Source organism: Mchenga conophoros, linkage group LG3 (genome assembly GCF_057382185.1).
Source record: "Mchenga conophoros isolate Kocher_MC1m ecotype Shallow Benthic linkage group LG3, M_conophoros_male_GT1.1, whole genome shotgun sequence".
In the NCBI taxonomy this organism is placed as follows: Eukaryota; Metazoa; Chordata; class Actinopteri; order Cichliformes; family Cichlidae; genus Mchenga; species Mchenga conophoros.
Window position 1 is genome coordinate 38,689,473 of NC_140528.1, and position 19,264 is coordinate 38,708,736.

General features: G+C 41.2%; 2 protein-coding genes and 1 long non-coding RNA gene across 7 annotated transcripts in view; 2 read left to right on the forward strand and 1 right to left on the reverse strand.

Annotated features, from left to right (window-relative positions):
* The window catches only part of LOC146578543 (uncharacterized), a 37,328-nt gene extending 28,814 nt beyond the window's left edge, over positions 1-8,514 (reverse strand). For all 5 annotated transcript variants that reach the window (XR_014891471.1, XM_085268661.1, XM_085268658.1 and 2 more), the window contains exon 1: positions 8,256-8,514. The gene's annotated coding sequence lies outside the window, so the exon portion shown is untranslated. The remainder of the gene's footprint in view (positions 1-8,255) is intronic.
* On the forward strand, positions 2,312-4,801 carry LOC146578544 (uncharacterized). The gene is made up of 2 exons (XM_085267820.1): positions 2,312-2,540; positions 2,950-4,801. The coding sequence occupies exon 2, from the start codon at positions 2,954-2,956 to the stop codon at positions 4,799-4,801; it is 1,848 nt and encodes a 615-aa protein (XP_085123946.1). The 5' UTR covers positions 2,312-2,540; positions 2,950-2,953.
* Positions 8,515-9,026: 512 nt separating the features above from the next.
* Positions 9,027-10,504, forward strand: LOC146578545 (uncharacterized). The gene is made up of 3 exons (XR_014891493.1): positions 9,027-9,262; positions 9,464-9,550; positions 10,251-10,504. It is a non-coding gene; the product is annotated as an uncharacterized LOC146578545 (long non-coding RNA).
* The last annotated feature ends 8,760 nt before the right edge of the window (positions 10,505-19,264 follow it).

Here is a 19,264-nt window from a genome sequence, read left to right on the forward strand (position 1 = left end):
AGCTGGGAAAACATTTTTAATTAATGATTTAATCACTGAGCACAGCCTTGATTTTATGTTTTTAACTGAAACTTGGTTGGACCAAAGTAACAGTGGAGCTGTTCTCATCGAGACGACCCCTCCTAACTACAGTTTTATCAGTGAGGTCAGGGCGAGCAGGAGAGGAGGAGGGGTTGCTGTCTTATTTAATGAATCATTTCAATGTAAGCAGCTATCTCCTGGAAGTTTTCAGTCTTTTGAATATGTGGCTTTACAGCTGAAGGCCCCATCCAAAGTTGTGTTTCTTAATGTTTACAGGCCTTCCAAATACTGCACAGACTTTTTTAATGACCTCAGTGAACTGCTGTCTGTGATCTGTGTTGATTTTGACTGTGTAATTATTGCTGGGGATTTTAACATTCATGTGGACAACCCTCAGGACAAAGGGACTAAAGACCTGAGTAACACTCTGGGCAACTTTGGGCTGACTCAGCATGTAACAGAGGCCACACATAATAGAGGACACACTCTTGACCTACTGATCTCCAAAGGCCTGAGCATTTCAAAGGTTACTGTGTCTGATGTGGGCCTGTCTGATCATTACTGTGTTTTCTTTGAAAGTAAAATCTCAGCCCACACAAATATATCAACAACAGTGATCACAAAACGGTGTATAACTGAACACAGTAGTGCAATTTTTAACCAGGTCTTCCCATTAACACCTGACCTGCCCAGAGGGTCAGTCAATGAGCTCGTCAATAGCTTCAATGCTAACATGTTAAATGTAATGGACACTATTGCTCCCATTAAGGTGAAGGTTATCTCTGGAAGGAAAAAGTCTCCATGGAGAAACTCCACACTGGTGAAAAAAGAAAAAAGAGAGTGTAGGAAAGCTGAGCGCAGATGGAGAAAAACAAACCTCCAGGTTCATTATGACATTTATAAAGAGAAACTTCACAATTATAATTTACAACTGAGGAATGCAAGGAGGTCCTACTTCTCTGACATCATCACTAAAAACAGCCATAATGCTCGGGTCTTATTTTCTACAGTTGACAGGCTAACAAACCCCCCTGTGTCAGTGGCAGCTGAACTTCATTCGACCATGGCCTGCAATGACTTTGCCAAATTCTTCACTGAAAAAATCCAAAAAATTAGACAAGCAATTGGTACATCAACAGCAGATCCAGGATATGTACTGTGTCCACCAAAAAACTGTTTAAACACCATGAAACAGTTTCAACCTATTAACAGCAAAGACCTGGAGGACATCTTAGGTAAACTGAACTCCTCCTCCTGCTGTTTAGATGTCCTGCCAACAAGTTTTTTCAAAAAGGTCTCAAAGACTTTAGAGTCAGACCTGTTACAGATCGTCAACTTTTCTTTATTATCAGGTGTGTTTCCAGAATCACTAAAAACTGCTGTAATCAAACCTATACTGAAAAAGGACAATCTTGACAAGACACAAATGAACAACTACAGGCCGATCTCAAATCTCCCGTTTTTAAGTAAGATCATTGAAAAAGCAGTTTCTCAACAGCTCAGTTACTTCTTAAAACAGAATAATTGCTACGATGCCTTCCAGTCAGGTTTTAGACAGAACCACAGCACTGAAACCGCTCTGACCAAAGTGTTTAATGACATACAGTGGGGCAAAAAAGTATTTAGTCAGCCACCGATTGTGCAAGTTCCCCCACTTAAAATGATGACAGAGGTCAGTAATTTGCACCAGAGGTACACTTCAACTGTGAGAGACAGAATGTGAAAAAAAAATCCATGAATCCACATGGTAGGATTTGTAAAAAATTTATTCGTAAATCAGGGTGGAAAATAAGTATTTGGTCACCTCAAACAAGGAAAATCTCTGGCTCTCACAGACCTGTAACGTCTTCTGTAAGAAGCTTTTCTGTCCCCCACTCGTTACCTGTATGAATGGCACCTGTTTGAACTCATCATCTGTATAAAAGACACCTGTCCACAGCCTCAAACAGTCAGACTCCAAACTCCGCCATGGCCAAGACCAAAGAGCTTTCGAAGGACACCAGGAAAAATATTGTAGACCTGCACCAGACTGGGAAGAGTGAATCTACAATAGGCAAGCAGCTTGGTGTGAAAAAATCAACTGTGGGAGCAATCATCAGAAAATGGAAGACATACAAGACTAGGGTTGCAAAATTCCCGGAATTTTCAAAGATGGAATCTTTCCATGGGAATAAATGGGAATTAACGGGAATTTATGGGAATAAACGGGAATTTATGGGAATAAAGTGGGAATTTTCAAAATTGAAGGTTGGCTCTTTTTAGGGAACTTAAATATAGTTGAGCAAAGTATATTTTAGCATAATATTGACAAAAACAAACAAATGCAATTCAAATACACTTGAATATCCATGCCATTCCTTAATCACATGTACAGAGCACAAGCTTGCTGCATGGCTATTGAGACCACCTACTGGCACTGTGCATGCCTCCATCACATGTACACATGGACCACACTTTTGAGCCTGAAGGACAAAGAGTATTGAAGGCACACATTTGAGCCTGTGGACTTAACAAGTGAGGTAAGTTTTGATGATATTATGGGAAAATATATTCATTAAATGTTTAAATTGTGAATATCACATAAAATGTATTAATCTGGTAGATAGCAATCTGATAAGATGCTAAATAAAATGCTAGCATCTGTAAGATGCTAAATAAAATGCTAGCATCTGTTAGATGCTAAATAAAATGCTAGCATCTGTTAGATGCTAAATAAAATGCTAGCATCTGTTAGATGCTAAATAAGCCATAGCTAGTATAACATAAAGAAGATGCTAGCTTCCTCATTTGGCTGTTTTGTTTTGAAGATCATTCCAGTTGTTTAGCTAGCCTTACTATTTATATCTGTTTATTATCATATTGCAATTGTATTATTACGATCTCTTGCATTGCATTAGCATTTTTACAAGCTCTTGTTTTATTTTACAGAAAAATGCCACGTGCGCTATCTGATGTGTGGAGACATTTTACACCAGCTAATGTACAAGGGAAATCTGTATATATGTGTAAGTATTGTAATAAGACGTACGTGAAGAATGCCACAAAAATGCAGCAGCACATTGCAAAGTGCAAAAAAATTCCTCAAGGCCCAACACATGCAGCAGCCAGGAGTTCCACTCAAGGGGAAAATGAATCTGTTTCAGCTGTATCAGAGTCAGATACCCACTCATCAGCTCCTGGTCCCTCTGGCATCAGAGGATTCTTTGATTTTATGGATGACACTAGCCAGAAAAACACAGATGAGTGTTTCGCTCGTGCAATCTATGCAACTGGCTCACCCCTGATGCTGACATCCAATGTGTACTGGAAGAGATTTTTGAATGTTCTCCGACCAGCATACATTCCCCCAACCAGACATGCATTGTCTACTCATCTACTGGATGAAGAGTTCAGTCGAGTTCAAGCAAAGGTGAAACAGACCATTGACCAAGCTGACTGTATTTCAGTCATCTCTGATGGATGGTCCAATATCAGGGGACAAGGAATTATTAACTACATAATCACCACTCCTCAGCCTGTGTTCTACAAGAGTGTAGACACAAAGGAAAACAGACACACAGGCCAATACATTGCAGATGAGCTAAAAGTGATCATCAATGACCTTGGACCAGATAAGGTTTTTGCACTGGTCACTGACAATGCAGCCAACATGAAGGTTGCCTGGGCACATGTGGAGGAGACCTACCCTCATATAACTACTATTGGCTGTGCAGCCCATACACTAAATCTTCTCCTAAAAGACATAATGGCACTAAAAACAATGGACACTCTGAATAAGAGAGTGAAGCAAGTTCTGAAATATGTTAAAGGCAAACAAGTAACTTCCGCTACATTTCTGTCAAAGCAAAAGGAAAAGAACAAGAGTACTACACTGAAGCTTCCCAGCATAACGCGATGGGGTGGTGTTGTTATCATGTTTGACAGCCTTCTGGAGGGAAAGGAGTCTCTGCAAGAGATGGCCATATCCCAGTCTGTAGACATCGACAGTGACATCAAGAAGGTCATCTTGGATGATGTGTTCTGGGAAAGAGTATCTAGCAGTCAGAAAATCCTCAAACCTATTGCAGCAGCAATAGCGAAGATAGAGGGGGATGGTGCCATCTTGTCAGATGTCCAGTGCCTTTTTGCAGAACTCAAAGAAGAAATCCAGACAATTCTGCCCACTTCCCTACTACTGAAAGCAGAGGAAACGGCTGTGGTCAAGTCATTGGAACAGCGGAGGGAGTTCTGCATGAAGCCAGTGCATGCAGCAGCATACATGCTGGACCCCAAATATGACAAGGGCATACTTTCTGGGGAAGAGATCAACGGTGCCTATGCGGTCATTACAGCCATGTCTGACCACCTGGGTCTCGATAAAGGCAAAGTTCTAGGCAGTTTGGCAAAGTATCGAACAAAGCAAGGCCTTTGGAAAGGGGATGGAATATGGCAGTCATGCCAGCACATATCTGCAGCCACCTGGTGGAAGGGACTATGTGAATCTGAGGCCCTTGCACCTGTAGCCTCCATCCTCCTCCAAATCCCACCATCATCAGCCGCCTCCGAGCGCAACTGGTCACTGTTTGGGAACACCCACACAAAGGTTCGCAACAGGCTCACAAATGTGAGAGTGGAAAAGCTGGTCGGCATTCGGGCAAACCTACGGCTCTTTGAGCCTGACACAGAGCCATCCTCAACAAGGCTGGAAAGTGACACTGAAGACGAAGACTCAGAGTTGGATGCTGAGGAAGTGGACATGTTGTTGGATGATGATGAGGTCCAGGAAGAGTCTATTGACTGAGCAAAAATGAGAAAAGAGGATTGCTTGAAGGAAGATTTGCATGTTTAATGGGACGTTTTGGAGGATAAGTGGCATTTTTCATTTAACCTTTTGAATGGGACTTTGTGGAGATTTTTGGACAGGGGGCATTTTTGAATGAGCGGGGTTAGGGGATGGTAATATTGAACTCAACATTTCTGTTTTTATTCATCCATGAAACAAGTTATTGAAACGTGTTCTATTCTACTGTACTTACAAATAAATCTGTTGAAATATCTGTTGAAAACATTTTGCATGGAGGTTTTCTTATGATTTCTGTTTATATTTATGCTTGGAAATAATATATTCCCAGTTAGTTCTCCTAAATTCCCATTAATTTCCATAATTCCCATTATTTCCATGGACAGTTTCCAATATGGAATATTTCCAAAATTCCCAAGCTTAACTTACCATGGAAATTTACCGGAAACTTTTCGGAAATTTACCGGAAATTTTCCGCCCCTTTGCAACCCTATACAAGACCACTGATAATCTCCCTCGATCTGGGGCTCCACGCAAGATCTCATCCCGTGGGGTCAAAATGATCATGAGAACGGTGAGCAAAGATCCCAGAACCACACGGGGGGACCTGGTGAATGACCTGCAGAGAGCTGGGACCAAAGTAACAAAGGTCACCATCAGTAACACACTACAACGGCAGGGAATCAAATCCCGCAGTGCCAGACGTGTTCCGCTGCTGAAGCCAGTGCATGTCCAGGCCCGTCTGAAGTTTGCCAGAGAGCACATGGATGATACAGCAGAGGATTGGGAGAATGTCATGTGGTCAGATGAAACCAAAGTAGAACTTTTTGGTATAAACTCAGCTCGTCGTGTTTGGAGGAAGAAGAATACTGAGTTGCATCCCAAGAACACCATACCTACTGTGAAGCATGGGGGTGGAAACATCATGCTATGGGGCTGTTTTTCTGCCAAGGGGACAGGACGACTGATCCGTGTTAAGGACAGAATGAATGGGGCCATGTATCGTGAGATTTTGAGCCAAAACCTCCTTCCATCAGTGAGAACTTTGAAGATGAAACGAGGCTGGGTCTTCCAACATGACAATGATCCAAAACACACCGCCCGGGCAACAAAGGAGTGGCTCCGTAAGAAGCATTTGAAAGTCCTGGAGTGGCCTAGCCGGTCTCCAGACCTCAACCCCATAGAAAATCTGTGGCGGGAGTTGAAAGTCCGTGTTGCTCGGCGACAGCCCCAAAACATCACTGCTCTCGAGAAGATCTGCATGGAGGAATGGGCCAAAATACCAGCTACTGTGTGTGCAAACCTGGTAAAGACCTATAGTAAACGTTTGACCTCTGTTATTGCCAACAAAGGTTATGTTACAAAGTATTGAGTTGTATTTTTGTTATTGACCAAATACTTATTTTCCACCCTGATTTACGAATAAATTCTTTACAAATCCTACCATGTGGATTCATGGATTTTTTTTTCACATTCTGTCTCTCACAGTTGAAGTGTACCTCTGGTGCAAATTACTGACCTCTGTCATCATTTTAGGTGGGGGAACTTGCACAATCGGTGGCTGACTAAATACTTTTTTGCCCCACTGTATGTCTGAATACAGACAGTGGAAAAATGTCAGTCCTAGTTTTACTGGATCTCAGTGCAGCATTTGATACAGTTGACCACAACATATTACTCAAACGACTGGAGAACTGGACAGGTCTTTCAGGAACTGTACTAAACTGGATCAAAACATACGTAGAAAACAGGAAATACTTTGTATCAATAGGTAACTTCACATCTGAGCAGACAAGTATCACATGTGGAGTTCCCCAAGGTTCCATCTTGGGACCCCTTCTGTTTAACATCTACATGCTCCCACTGGCACAGATTATAAACAACAACAAAATAAACTATCACAGCTATGCAGATGACACACAAATATATATCACAATGTCACCAGGAGACCGAGGCCCTGTACAGGCTCTTGGTAAATGCATTGAGGAAATCAATGACTGGTTGTGCCACAATTTTCTCCAGCTAAACAAAAACAAAACTGAGGTAATAGTCTTTGGCGCCAAAGAAAAACGATTACAGGTCACCAGAGAACTTCAATCTATACATCTAAAAACCACAAACCAGGCGAGAAATTTGGGTGTAGTGATGGATGCAGACCTAAACTTAGAAAAACACATTAAGACAATAACAAAGTCAGCTTACTATCACCTCAAGAATATATCAAGGATAAAAGATCTGATGTCTCAACAGGACCTGGAAAAACTAGTCCATGCATTCATCTTTAGTAGGCTTGATTACTGTAACAGCATCTTTACAGGTCTACCTAAAAAATCAGTCAGACAACTACAGCTCATTCAGAACTCTGCTGCTCGAGTCCTCACTAAGACCAAAAAAGTGGACCACATCAGTCCAGCTCTGAGGTCCTTACACTGGCTGCCTGTCCGTCAGAGGATAGACTTTAAAGTTCTGATGCTGGCCTATAAAGCTCTGAATGGTTTAGGACCAAAATACATCAATGACCTCCTGACCCAGTATGAACCATCCAGATCCCTCAGGTCATCTGGATCCGGTCTTTTATCAGTTCCCAGAGTCAGAACCAGACACGGAGAAGCTGCATTCAGCTTTTATGCTCCTTATATCTGGAACAAACTCCCAGAAAGCCTCAGATCAGCTGAAACACTCAGTTTATTTAAATCCAGGTTGAAGACTCACCTGTTCTCAGCTGCATTTGAATAAAGCACCAAATCCACACTTTAAGCTTAAATTTCAAAACTTACATTTAACTACTGATTTTATCTACTGTTCTGATTTTATCTGTTTTGATTTTATATACTGTTGTTTGTTTGTTTGTTAATTAGTTAGTTAGTTTATTTGCTTGTTTTAATCAATTTTAAATCATGCTTTTTATTTGTTCTTGTTTCTAATGTCTCTGTAAAGCACTTTGAATCACCTTGTTGTTGAATTGTGCTATACAAATAAACTTGCCTTGCCTATGTTGTTAACACTCCTAGACTGTAGGGGGAGCTAGAGAGCAGAGGGAGTTACCTCGGGGTAGACTGTGATGGCGAAGCTTTGTTTACATGTGAACCACAGTTCGATAAAATACCTTATCTTCAAGTAATGGTGTCATTCTTAAGAACCCACAACAACATAAAGAAACAAGACAGAGACGGTCCTATGAAGTCCTATTCTAAAGGCTGGTTTCCCTCCCCCACGCTTGTACCCGTGGATTCATGTCCTGGGGTTTGGTTGTTCTCCTGCCCTGCACCCCATCCTTTTGTTCACATTTAAAGAATATTTTTCTATATGTATTCTTATCCCCTAAAAACCGCCATATTATAATGTTGCAAGCAATCACAAACTCTACAGTCTGCCTAACTCCAATGTATACCAAGCAATCTATTATTATCAACAGCATAAACTGAACCCACATTAAAGTTAGCTCGGTGTTTACCTTTTATGAGCCCACAAACCGAGAGAAACTCCGTGATGAAGCTGGAAGTCTTTCTAAACAAATCAGGGAGCAGAGACCCACGTGGTTCACGCTGATCTGAGCTACGATCCAGGAGACAAGGGTGTGCAGATCGATGCAGAAATTAATCCCAACGTTGGCAGTGGTATATGTTCCTGTAAGTTTACTACTTTACTCCCGTTTCATGAAAAAGCAGCTCTCTCTGCTCGACTCCTCTCCTGCACACACACTTTGCTCCGCCTCCTTTTCCGGCTCTGCTGTGATTTGTTGCTGTGCGGTCACGTGACTCAGCTGAACAACGTAACCACGTGAGGTGTTATTTCAAAATTAGGGCATATCTAAACTCTTTTCCTTGGCCTCGAAGAAAACGTCATCTTGGGAAGGAGAATTGCTAAGTACTCAGGGAAAGAGAGGAGCGGTTCTGAGAATTGGAACAGCCTTACACTCGTCTCTCTGTAACAATGTGACACCGGATGTCCGCCTGTTGAAACTACATTGTGCAGAAGATGGACTACAAAACAAACTTTTACTTCGTCACAATGTGTTCTAACCCTGTTGTTTTATGGAGGTCATATAAACGAGAACAGCCTGTTAAAAATATCCTTTCATTACAAAGTTTGAATTTTAAAGAAGAATGAACCTTTAGGGTCAGATTTACTAACATCTGCAGCAGGGGCGGAGCGTGGGGGTGGCTTACTGGGCTTAAGCCCGGGTTGTTTTGTCAGAAGCCCGGGGTATTTTGGAGTGCAATTTTTTCATAGTTAGATGCCTGGCTGACAACTGTATAAAACAAAAAGTACACACAATATTCGAAGCACATAGTGCACACTGTGGGAATTTACGACTGTGCGTGAATCCCCCCCTGATATTGGTATGATCCAAGCTCAGGCACTAAGCGACTGAGCGAGGGGGCGGGGCAGCTGCTGCCCGTCAGTGCGCTGTTGGAGAGACGGAGCCAGCCATACTAAGGAGAGCTTAAGTTTGACCAGGTACCAAAGCAAATCATTCGTACCGTACAAATAATGTAAATATGACGGTGCATCACGAAAGATTGATATCAAACTGATCACTTGACCAATATTACGTTACTCGCTCTTCAAGTGAATCAACAAATGGCGAAATGAAAAGCCGAACAAATGCTATTTTTTTTAGAGATTCTTAGCTTACGTGTGTTTATTTCATATTTTCAGTTCTTACCCTCCCCGACTAAATCGGTTTCAGTTATGTACTGAAATATAAGAATGGACATTAGAGGGTTCTTTCAAAGAAAAACTCAGGTAAATGTTATTTTATATATTATGCTTTGTATGTTGTTCAGTATATTTGTATGCAAAACAAGAGGAATTTCAGTACACAGCAGGATATTCACATTTGTAACCAGATATTTACACTTTAGGGAGAAAACATAAAACATTTTTACTGCACAACATCAATTTAGAGTAAACTTTTGTTTTAGATAAATATTGAAATATCTTTTGAATTAGTTAAATGTCACAATAAAGAGAGACAGAGCTTTCTGTTTTTTATCACTTTCATCAAATTTAGGAGTACATGTACACTAAGTTTATTGTTAATTAATAAGAAAACTCCAGACGATTCCATTCTGAGCTGAAGAAGCTTCTGATAGGTTAGTAGAGTCCATGTGAGTAAACAGGTGGCACAGCTGTGGATGCATATAAGGCAAAACACAGAGCCTGTTTCTGTGACATGGGAAAATCAAGAGATGTCAACCAAAACACCAGGAAAAGAACTATGGAGCTCCATAAGTGTGGCTCAATTTTGAATACAATTTGGTGCCATTTGCAATTAAGAAATACAGACGATTTCTCTCTTTACTCTTAAAGTTAACAAATATGTTTTTTATATTTATCAATCTAAAAAAAATAAACATTTGGTCTGATTTGATGTTACAATTAAAAAGTGTTTGTGTTTTTATCTGAAGAGTTTGTAAATATCTGTATATTTGATGATTGTCAGCACAAAGAGAGAGAGAGGAACAGAGAGGGAGATGGAGAATGAGGACAGAACAGAGATGAACAAGAGCAGGTGAGACACACATGTTAGTCAAATGGTTGTTTACCAAAAGTATCACCGTATCATAGGTACTCATGTATCTCATACCTAGTGTTTCTTTTTAGGTTTGTTATTTTTCAAATTCTATATTTATTAAGTTATGCAGGCTTGTTTGCACAACAAGGCTAAATAATTATATAAACTTTTCTCAATCTAAATATTGTACTTTGGTAAAATTAAAAAATAAATGTAGTGCAGGTCTATGATGATTTTTAGTGCTACTATCATCTAGTTCTGATTCTGGTTCTGTCTTGGTTAAGTCCCAAGTAGTCCTGATTTTGAACTGTTGTAGTCCTGTTTTAATTCTGGATCAGTTCTTGGTCTGGTTGAATTGGGGTTTAGTCCTCGTGTCTTGATACAGCCCTGATTTTGTTCTGCCTTGCTGCTTAATTAAAAAACTAGTTTAAGGTGTTCTGCTCATGTGAAATATATTTTTCCCTATATGAAGTCATTCTTTTTTGAACAAAACTCAAAACAGAGCCAATTAATCTTTCAGTCATTTCTACCCCCCCCCCCAAGGGAAAAAAAAATCCCACATGCATACTATCCTTTTGGGCTAAGCCCCGGGTGTTTCAAATGTCTGGCTCCGCCTCTGATCTGCAGCAGCTCAAAGACATCTTTTGATGTTAAAAAGCTGCTGGATTTACTGAAGAGACTCAGTGTCAGTTTGTGACTGAAGTTATGACATATGTGTTTGTAAGAGTTTCATTTTCAGGAGAAGAAGATTTAAATGAGTGACACAAATGTAAATTACAAAGTCTGTGGTGCACAATTTACTACAAATTGCAAAAAATCTACCACAGAATCCTGTCTTGTTCCTGCTGTGGTTGTGATAGTGAGGACAGTTTATTGTTTTAGGGGGAGATGTTATCAAAACAAGTCTCCGATCCGCTCAAAGTTGTTATTTCAGTTCCAAAAGTTTGGCTCTGGCCTAAAACTCTCCAGTCAGATCTTATACTGATTATTTTGAGGTGAGCCCCACTTATTTTTCCTTAATAATACAGTTTATGTGAAACCAAGCAGAAATTAATTACACTTCTTAATTTTTTATAGTGCACACAGCTAACTCTTTCTGCTGAATATGTAAAAAATAAAAGTGTTACTGTGTTACATGCCTGAATGTTGCTCATGGTCTGATGGGAAATAATGTTTTCTGTTCTTTAGCACATCGAACAGTCAACTGTTCACAGAGTTTAGGTTTAAAGGATGAAACAGTTTGCACTGATGCATCTCTCCTCTCCTATCTGAAGAGTATGTAAATATCTGGTTTCAACTGTATATTTGATGATGTTGGTGTTTGGCTTGATTGTCAGAACAAAGAGGGAGAGAGAGGAACAGCGAGAGAGAGAGAGAAACAGAGAGGGAGAGAGATGAACAAGAGCAGGTGAGACACACATGGTACTCACATGGTTGTTTACCAAAAGTATCACCGTATCATAGGTACTCATGTATCTCATACCTAGTGTTTCTTTTTAGGTTTGTTATTTTTCAAATTCTATATTTATTACGTTCTGCACAACAAGGCTAAATAATTATATAAACTTTTCTCAATCTAAATAGTGGACTTTGGTAGAATTAAAAAAAAGGTGCAGTGCAGGTCTATGATGATTTTTAGTGCTACTATCATCTAGTTCTGATTCTGGTTCTGTCTTGGTTAAATCCTAAGTAGTCCTGATTTTAAACTGTTGCAGTCCAGTTTTAATTCCAGATCAGGGCCCTGTGCTTCGTACGTCGCTCACTACATCCAAGATCAAATGAAACATCCAAGGCCAAACCATCGCGCTAACCGTGAGCGCGCTAATCCGGTTCCCCGAACACACCTGCTGTTGACGATTAGTACAGCTGGATGAAGTAATGTGCGATCACTGGGTGCCGTAAAAGGGGCTACGCATCGATAGCAGAAACAGTGATCGGCAACCCGCTGATTGGTCGGCGAAAATGTCGAAGGGGCGCGCTCGGTATTTTCCGGCAGCAGAGCAAGAACTCTTGAGTGAGGGATTTCAGGAGTTTCAGAGTTTAATTAAAACGCAAGAGAACACTGCAAAGGCTGCAAAAGCAAGGAGAGAGGGCTGGCAGAAAGTTGCTGACTAATCAAACTCGTAGGTAATGTAATGATAATAATAATAATAATGGATTGGGTTTATATAGCGCTTTCCAAGGCACCCAAAGCGCATGACAATGCCACTATTCATTCACTCTCACATTCACACACTGGTGGAAGCAGCTACAGGTGTAGCCACAGCTGCCCTGGGGCAGACTGACAGAAGCGAGGCTGCCATATCGCGCCATCGGCCCCTCTGGCCAACACCAGTAGGCGGTAGGGTAGATTTATCATATCACACTATATTATCCAATATTATATTACATTATATTATATTATAATATGTTATATTATATCCCCTTTCACATTAGAGCCACGACAGGACCCACTAGAACATGGGAACAAGTAAAAGTGAAATATAAGAATATCCTACGGAATGGTAATATTTATCACTTATATTGCTTTTCGTCTCTTGGAAAGAGACCCTGAAATAATCTGTTTGTTTGTTCATAACAGCAACCAAGAAAAGGGCAGAGCAAATAAAGACAGGTGGTGGTCCTGCACCCCCTCGTCAACAAGTTGGTTAAGTAAATAATACCCTCACGGGAATATCGATATCTCTCTATGAGCACACTGTCGCGCTGAGCTAAAGGATCCTGTCTATCCCGCAATATACGCTGAATTCTGAGGACTCTCCTTATCAATCTTGCACCTTCCGCAATGGGTGGCTCGCGTATACGGACAGGACATGGCTGCGACAGGCTTCCCAAATCCACCTTCGCTTTTATAGCCGTGGTCTCTCATCTTGATTACACGAAGTAATTTGCAATTACTACTCTGAAATATGAATTACATCTGTAATAATCACATACATGTAATAGAATGTTAATAGTACATTTCCCTTTTTTAGGAAATGACCTGTATGTATCTGTGTGACATCAATAAATGGATCAGGTGCTGCATTATCTTTAGTTACAGTGATGTTATTTATTTATGGTGAAACAGTGGTGGAATATCGCTGTTGCTTTCGTATAAATGACGCGGGCATACCTGCGTGGCCGCGATCTAATCCTGTTTACATAAAGTAAACCTGCTCCCCAGCAGGTTTACGCTTACGGCTCTGTTGCTATGACAGCAAGTCCCGGATGGGCTTCAGGGAACCGAACGATCCAGGATCACGCGAAATCGTCAACAATCTAATCCAGCTAACTCGCTTAGCGCGGTACGAAGAACAGGCCCCCAGTTCTGGGTCTGGTTGAATTGGGGTTTAGTCCTCGTGTCTTGATACAGCCCCAACTTTGACCCGAGCAGCACCAATTAGTGGCTGAACGACAGAGTTGTCTATGAAGACTATGAGTGTCTTCATAGTTTTATTTTTGATTTGGCTCTTAACAAGACTCCTGCCTCTCTTTACTTCTATTGGTCCAAAATAATCAACACCAACATAAGTAAATGGTGGAAGATCAGCTGAGATTCTGTTAATAGGAAGATCAGACATTTTCTGCTCACCTGGCTTTTGCCGTCGTCTTTGACACACTATACAATCTTTGATTATTTTTCTAGCTGCTGAATTAGCATGAGGGATCCAGTATTGACGGCGAAGGGTTGAAAGCATGTGATTTCTTCCTCTGTGACCAATCTTTTCGTGGATATACTGAAGAATAAGCTTTGAAACATTGCTTTCTTTTGGCAAAATTGCAGGATGTTTTGTTTCCTCAGGTAAATCCGCTTTGCTCAGTCTTCCACCCACTCTCAAGACACCATTAGCAACTACAGGATCAAGCTTATACAGATGACTTGACTTACTTACAGTGCCAGAGTTTAGGGCAGTCATTTCATCAGCAAAATGTTTTCTCTGCACAAAGCTCACTATAGCTTCCTCAGCCTTGGACAAATCCTCAGTTTTGAGCAGAGTGTTCCATTTATCCTCTTGCTTAACACATATTTGACTTCCACAGTGCGTGCCCAGCAACTTCTGTCTTTTCCTTGTTTGCAGTTTAAGTTTTTCTTTTACTTTCAGGATCCATGCCACACACCTTTTTAATTTTGTCCAGCTGGAGAAGTACAACAGCAGCTTAGTAGTGGGACACACATCTTCTTTCAGCACAGCTGCACACATCAGGCCCTCCCCTTTTATTTCTGGGTCAGCTTCCAAATGGACAGATACACAATTCATGCCTACAGGCCAGTGACCAACAGGTTTACTGAGAAATTCTGGACCACTGATCCAGGTGGACGATTTCAGGAAACAGCCAACTGTCATTCCTCTTGTGGCTGCATCGGCTGGATTCAGCTTTGAACTGATGTACCTCCACTGCTCAACTTTTGTCAAAGCATGAATGGTGGAAACTCTATTAGCTACATACGTTTTGAACCGTATGGTTGTGTTTGCAATGTACTGTAGCACAGTTGTGCTGTCAGACCAAAAGACTGACTCACTCAGATTAAGATTAAGTTCAACTGATAGCATTTTGTCTAAGCGCACAGCTAAAACTGCAGCAGCCAGCTCAAGACGTGGGATGGTGACTTGTTTTAACGGCGCCACCCTTGCTTTACCAATAATAAAGGAAACACACACTTCCTGCTTGCCATTAGATAGCCTAAGATATGATACGGCACCATATCCAGTTTCACTGGCATCGCAAAAGTGATGCAGCTGTGCACTTTCTATCTCCCCAAATCCTTTGGGTGTGACACATCTACCAATACTAAACTTGTTAAGAAGAACTAAATCCTCAACCCATTTTTGCCAGGTTTTTGCCATTTCTGCTGGTATTGTCTCATCCCAGCCAAACCTCAGTTTACATAGATGTTGCAGAATTTGTTTTGCAGGCAGAATGACTGGAGCTAAGAAACCCAAAGGGTCATAAATGGAGCTGACATTGGACAGAATACCACGTCTTGTAAGTGGTTTGTTCTTGTTCACAATACTGAATGTGAAAACATCACGTTCAATATCCCATTGCACACCGAGAGCTCTTTCTGTGGGTAGCTGATCCCGACTAAGGTCCAGCATCTTTACACCTGTGGCTCTATTTTCCTCCGGGATCTGACAGAGGACAGAGCGATCACTACATACCCACTTATTGAGCTTAAATCCCCCCTTGGCACACACCTCAGTAAGCTGCTGATAAAGTGAGATGGCCTGCTCAACAGACTGAGCAGATTTAAGACAGTCATCTACATAAAAACTATGCCTGATTGTATGTATAACCTCCTCTGGGTACAGATGTTGGTTGTCATCAGCAGTCTTTAGTAGTGCATAGGTGGCACAGCTGGGGGAGGATACTGCACCAAAAATGTGGACCAGCATTCTATGTTCCACCAGCTGTTTTGTGATGTCACCATCGGGCCACCAGAGAAAACGTAAAAAGTTTACGTGTTCCTCAGCTACTCTGACCTGATGAAACATCCCTTTAATGTCTGTCATAAGTGCTATTGGACCCTGCCGAAAGCGAATCAGCACACCTAATAAAGTGCTAGTCAGATCTGGGCCTTGTAATAGCTCTTTGTTCAGTGATGTTCCAGAAAATGTTGAAGCACAATCATACACAACACGCAGTGTTTTCTTGCGGGGGTGGTAGACCCCATGATGAGGTATATACCACACCTTTCCTTCCTCATTCTTCAACTGTTCTTGTGGTATGATTTCTGAATGTCCCTCCATACTAACATTGTGCATGAATTCTTTGTATTCTTCAAAGAATAACTGATCCTTCTGAAACCGTTTTAGCAGATATTGCGCCCTCTGCTGAGCCACCTGCTTGTTGTTTGGCATTCTTACTTCAGGTTTACGAAAGGGTAATTTCAAGTAATAATGGCCATCCTTAAGTACAGCTGACTCTGACATTATGTTCATGAACTGTTTATCTTCTACAGACATTTCTGCACGCTCATTACACTGGTTCTCCACAAAATCTTGATTATACTGCTTAACCAGCATTTCCTCTAAACTACTTATAGAAATGCGGTTTACCTGGACAAAACTAGCATCATGCTCATCCCTTTCACTACCCTGACTGAGTGGCCCATTGACAACCCAACCGAGACGAGTTAGCACAGCATAGGGTCCATTACCCTCACTGTTAATGATTCTCCAAGGTTCCAGCGCTTTGGGAGAATTCACACCAATAAGCAGCCCAATGCCAGCATTTATTGGTGTCAACTCAACCTCCTTTAAGTAAGGCCATTTTCTTAAGTTTTCTTCTTTAGGGATATTTTCTTTAGTGACAGGAATAAACTTTTGAGTGTACACATCAGGCAACCTCAAATACTCATTCTGTTTCAAAGCAGCTACTTCCATACCAAAAAGTTTATAGCTACTCACTGGCCTTTCCTGACCCATAGTCTTTAACATGATTTCCACTTTTTTTCCAGATGCATTTAACTGCATCATCAACGCCTCAGTGCAAAACGTTGCAGAGCTGCCGGGATCAAGAAAGGCGTACGTCTCCACAACCTTCGTCCCATTTTCCAACTTCACTTTTACTGGAACAACTGACAAGGCACATTCATTAGCCCCGGCCCCAGTATAGCTACCAAAGTTCAAAGAAACAAGAGCATTTGAGACTGATGATTCCTTACATTCAGCTTTAGCTGCTTGCCACTGCCGTTCATTTGAGTCTATGTGGAGAACAGTAGGGTGATTTTTGTTACAGGTGTGGCACGTCAAACGATGTGGACAAGCTTTACTCATGTGGCCTCTCTGTAAGCAACCAAAGCATAAACCTTTACTCTTAAGGAATGTCACCTTTTCTTTGTTGGCCTTTAGTTTGAATAAGTCACATACGTCCAAAAAATGAGTTTGGTCACAAAACAAGCACCGAGTTTGATCTAACCCTTTATCTTCATGGCTTATCTGAATCCGTTCCGGTTTGAGTTTGTCATTGATCTGTTCTGAAACTACAGCTACAGAAGTAGCAAAGCTACTGCTTTTAGTTTTAAGCGGTGTCTTTGATGGTTTTGAAGCTATCTTTTCTTTTGTGTTTTGACTCTCTCCAAAAACAGGATCTAATGCAGCTCTTGTTTGCTTTTCAAGAAAATCAAGAAGATCTTTAAACCCTGCTCCACGATCGCACTTTTCTGTTATATCAACGATTATTAGTCGCCATTTATCACGAAGTCTAAAAGGCAACTTTGAAACAAGAATCCTCATATTGGTTGAATTTTCCAGCTCATCAAGAAACCCAGCTTCATCCATTGTGTTGAAGCAGCTTCTTAGAAAGAATGTGTAAGCACGTAATGCTGAAGCATCGTCAGACTTTAAAACTGACCAGTTAAGAGCCTTGTCTATAAATGCAGACGTTATCTTTGCTCTGTTACCAAAGTTCCACTCAAGCTGCCTTTTTGCCTCAACATAAGCTGTCTGTGGACTCATGTGCATACAACTTCTCACTAAAATTCTGGGCTGTCCTGTAGTAAACTGTTCTAAATAATAAAGCCTATCCTGCATATTATCAGTTTTAGTCTCTATTCCTTGTTCAAAAGCCTTAAGAAAGGATCTAAAACGCAAAGGATCACCACCAAAAACAGGAATGTCTATAGCTGGAAGCAGTGACAACCTCTGTTGGTTTACAAGCATCTGAGTAATTTCATTTTGCTTTGTCATAATCTCTATTAGGGCACTGCTGTGAACATCAACCTGTGAAGAGATTGGCTTTGGGCTCTCCCCTTCTGGTTTGACCCCAGCAGGCGCATGTGTCTCTAGGGGCATTGGCAAAGGAGAATGAACTAAAGGGGTTTTCTTTGGTCTTGGAGCCTTTCGAGCTGTAGCAGCAGGTATGAACTCTGTAGATGTTCCAGAAGGCGCTGTAATCCCGCCTTCTGATTCAACCTCAGCCCTGGATGCAAGGCTCTGCCGATCCTGAGCAGAGGTGAGAATTTGCCTTTTTGCATCAGCCTTAATCAACTTAGTTCTTAGAGCCAATGCTTCTTTTCTTGCTTTTAATTGAACTTCTTCCAGTTCGAGTGCATGTTTTTCTTGCAGTGCGTCCACCTCCGCTTTTAAAGCGGCTCTTTCCACTTCAGCTTCCATCAGCGCAATTGAAGCCGCACGTGAGCTTTTACTCCTTAAACTTAAGGCTGCAGTAACATTACTGGGCGCTTTACTAGAGCCCTTGCTGCCAGGTTTAGCAACTCGTTCAGAAATCATGTCGCTCGCTTCTTGCGCTACTTGTGAGACACTATCATGCGGCGCAATGTCACTGTCATGAGATGCTACCTTTGATTCAACATTAGAGGCTGCAACTTCATCCTTTTGTGGATCAGGGTCTGCAGTTAACCAAGTGTCGATTTCATGCAGAAAGTCTTTAAAACTGATCAGCTTAGGTTCATACCAATCGCTGTGATCTGTTTCTTTTTCGTCATCGTTCAGCAATTTTTGAACTGAAGTCGGTGAGTCCATAAACTCTCCCAAATAATCATTAAATGTTCTCATGTGTTCATCTATGGAGGCTTTTGATTCTCCAGCATCAATGAGAGCATTAATGTCATTTCGTTTTCTTGTCAGAACGCCAAGCTTCGCTCTGCGTTTTTTAATTAAATTAAAAAGCTCTCTTTCTTGTTCCTCCATTTTAACCAGAAAATTCGTTTCACAAGGTCCAAAAGATAATTGTTTAATACAAATGTTTCATGTTGCAGCTCAGCATCTCGGTTGATCCAAACAAAGTTTCGCATTTACTCACGAACTTTGCGTCATTTTTTCAGTCCATTCTGCGAAGATCCAATCTTCCAAGTCCAATTCATGCAAGTTTTCCCATCTTCCAAGTTGACATCCAAGCGAGTCAAAATGATTTTTTGACTTAAATGTCGCGGCCTTTTACTTTCCAAACAAAAAAAATCCAAGGAAAGGCCGTGGGTGGCAACGGGAGGTTTGTTT

What these genes read in the sequence shown, in the direction of transcription:
- LOC146578544 (XM_085267820.1), top strand. Translation starts at nt 2,954, where the DNA reads ATGCCACGTGCGCTATCTGATGTGTGGAGACATTTTACACCAGCTAAT.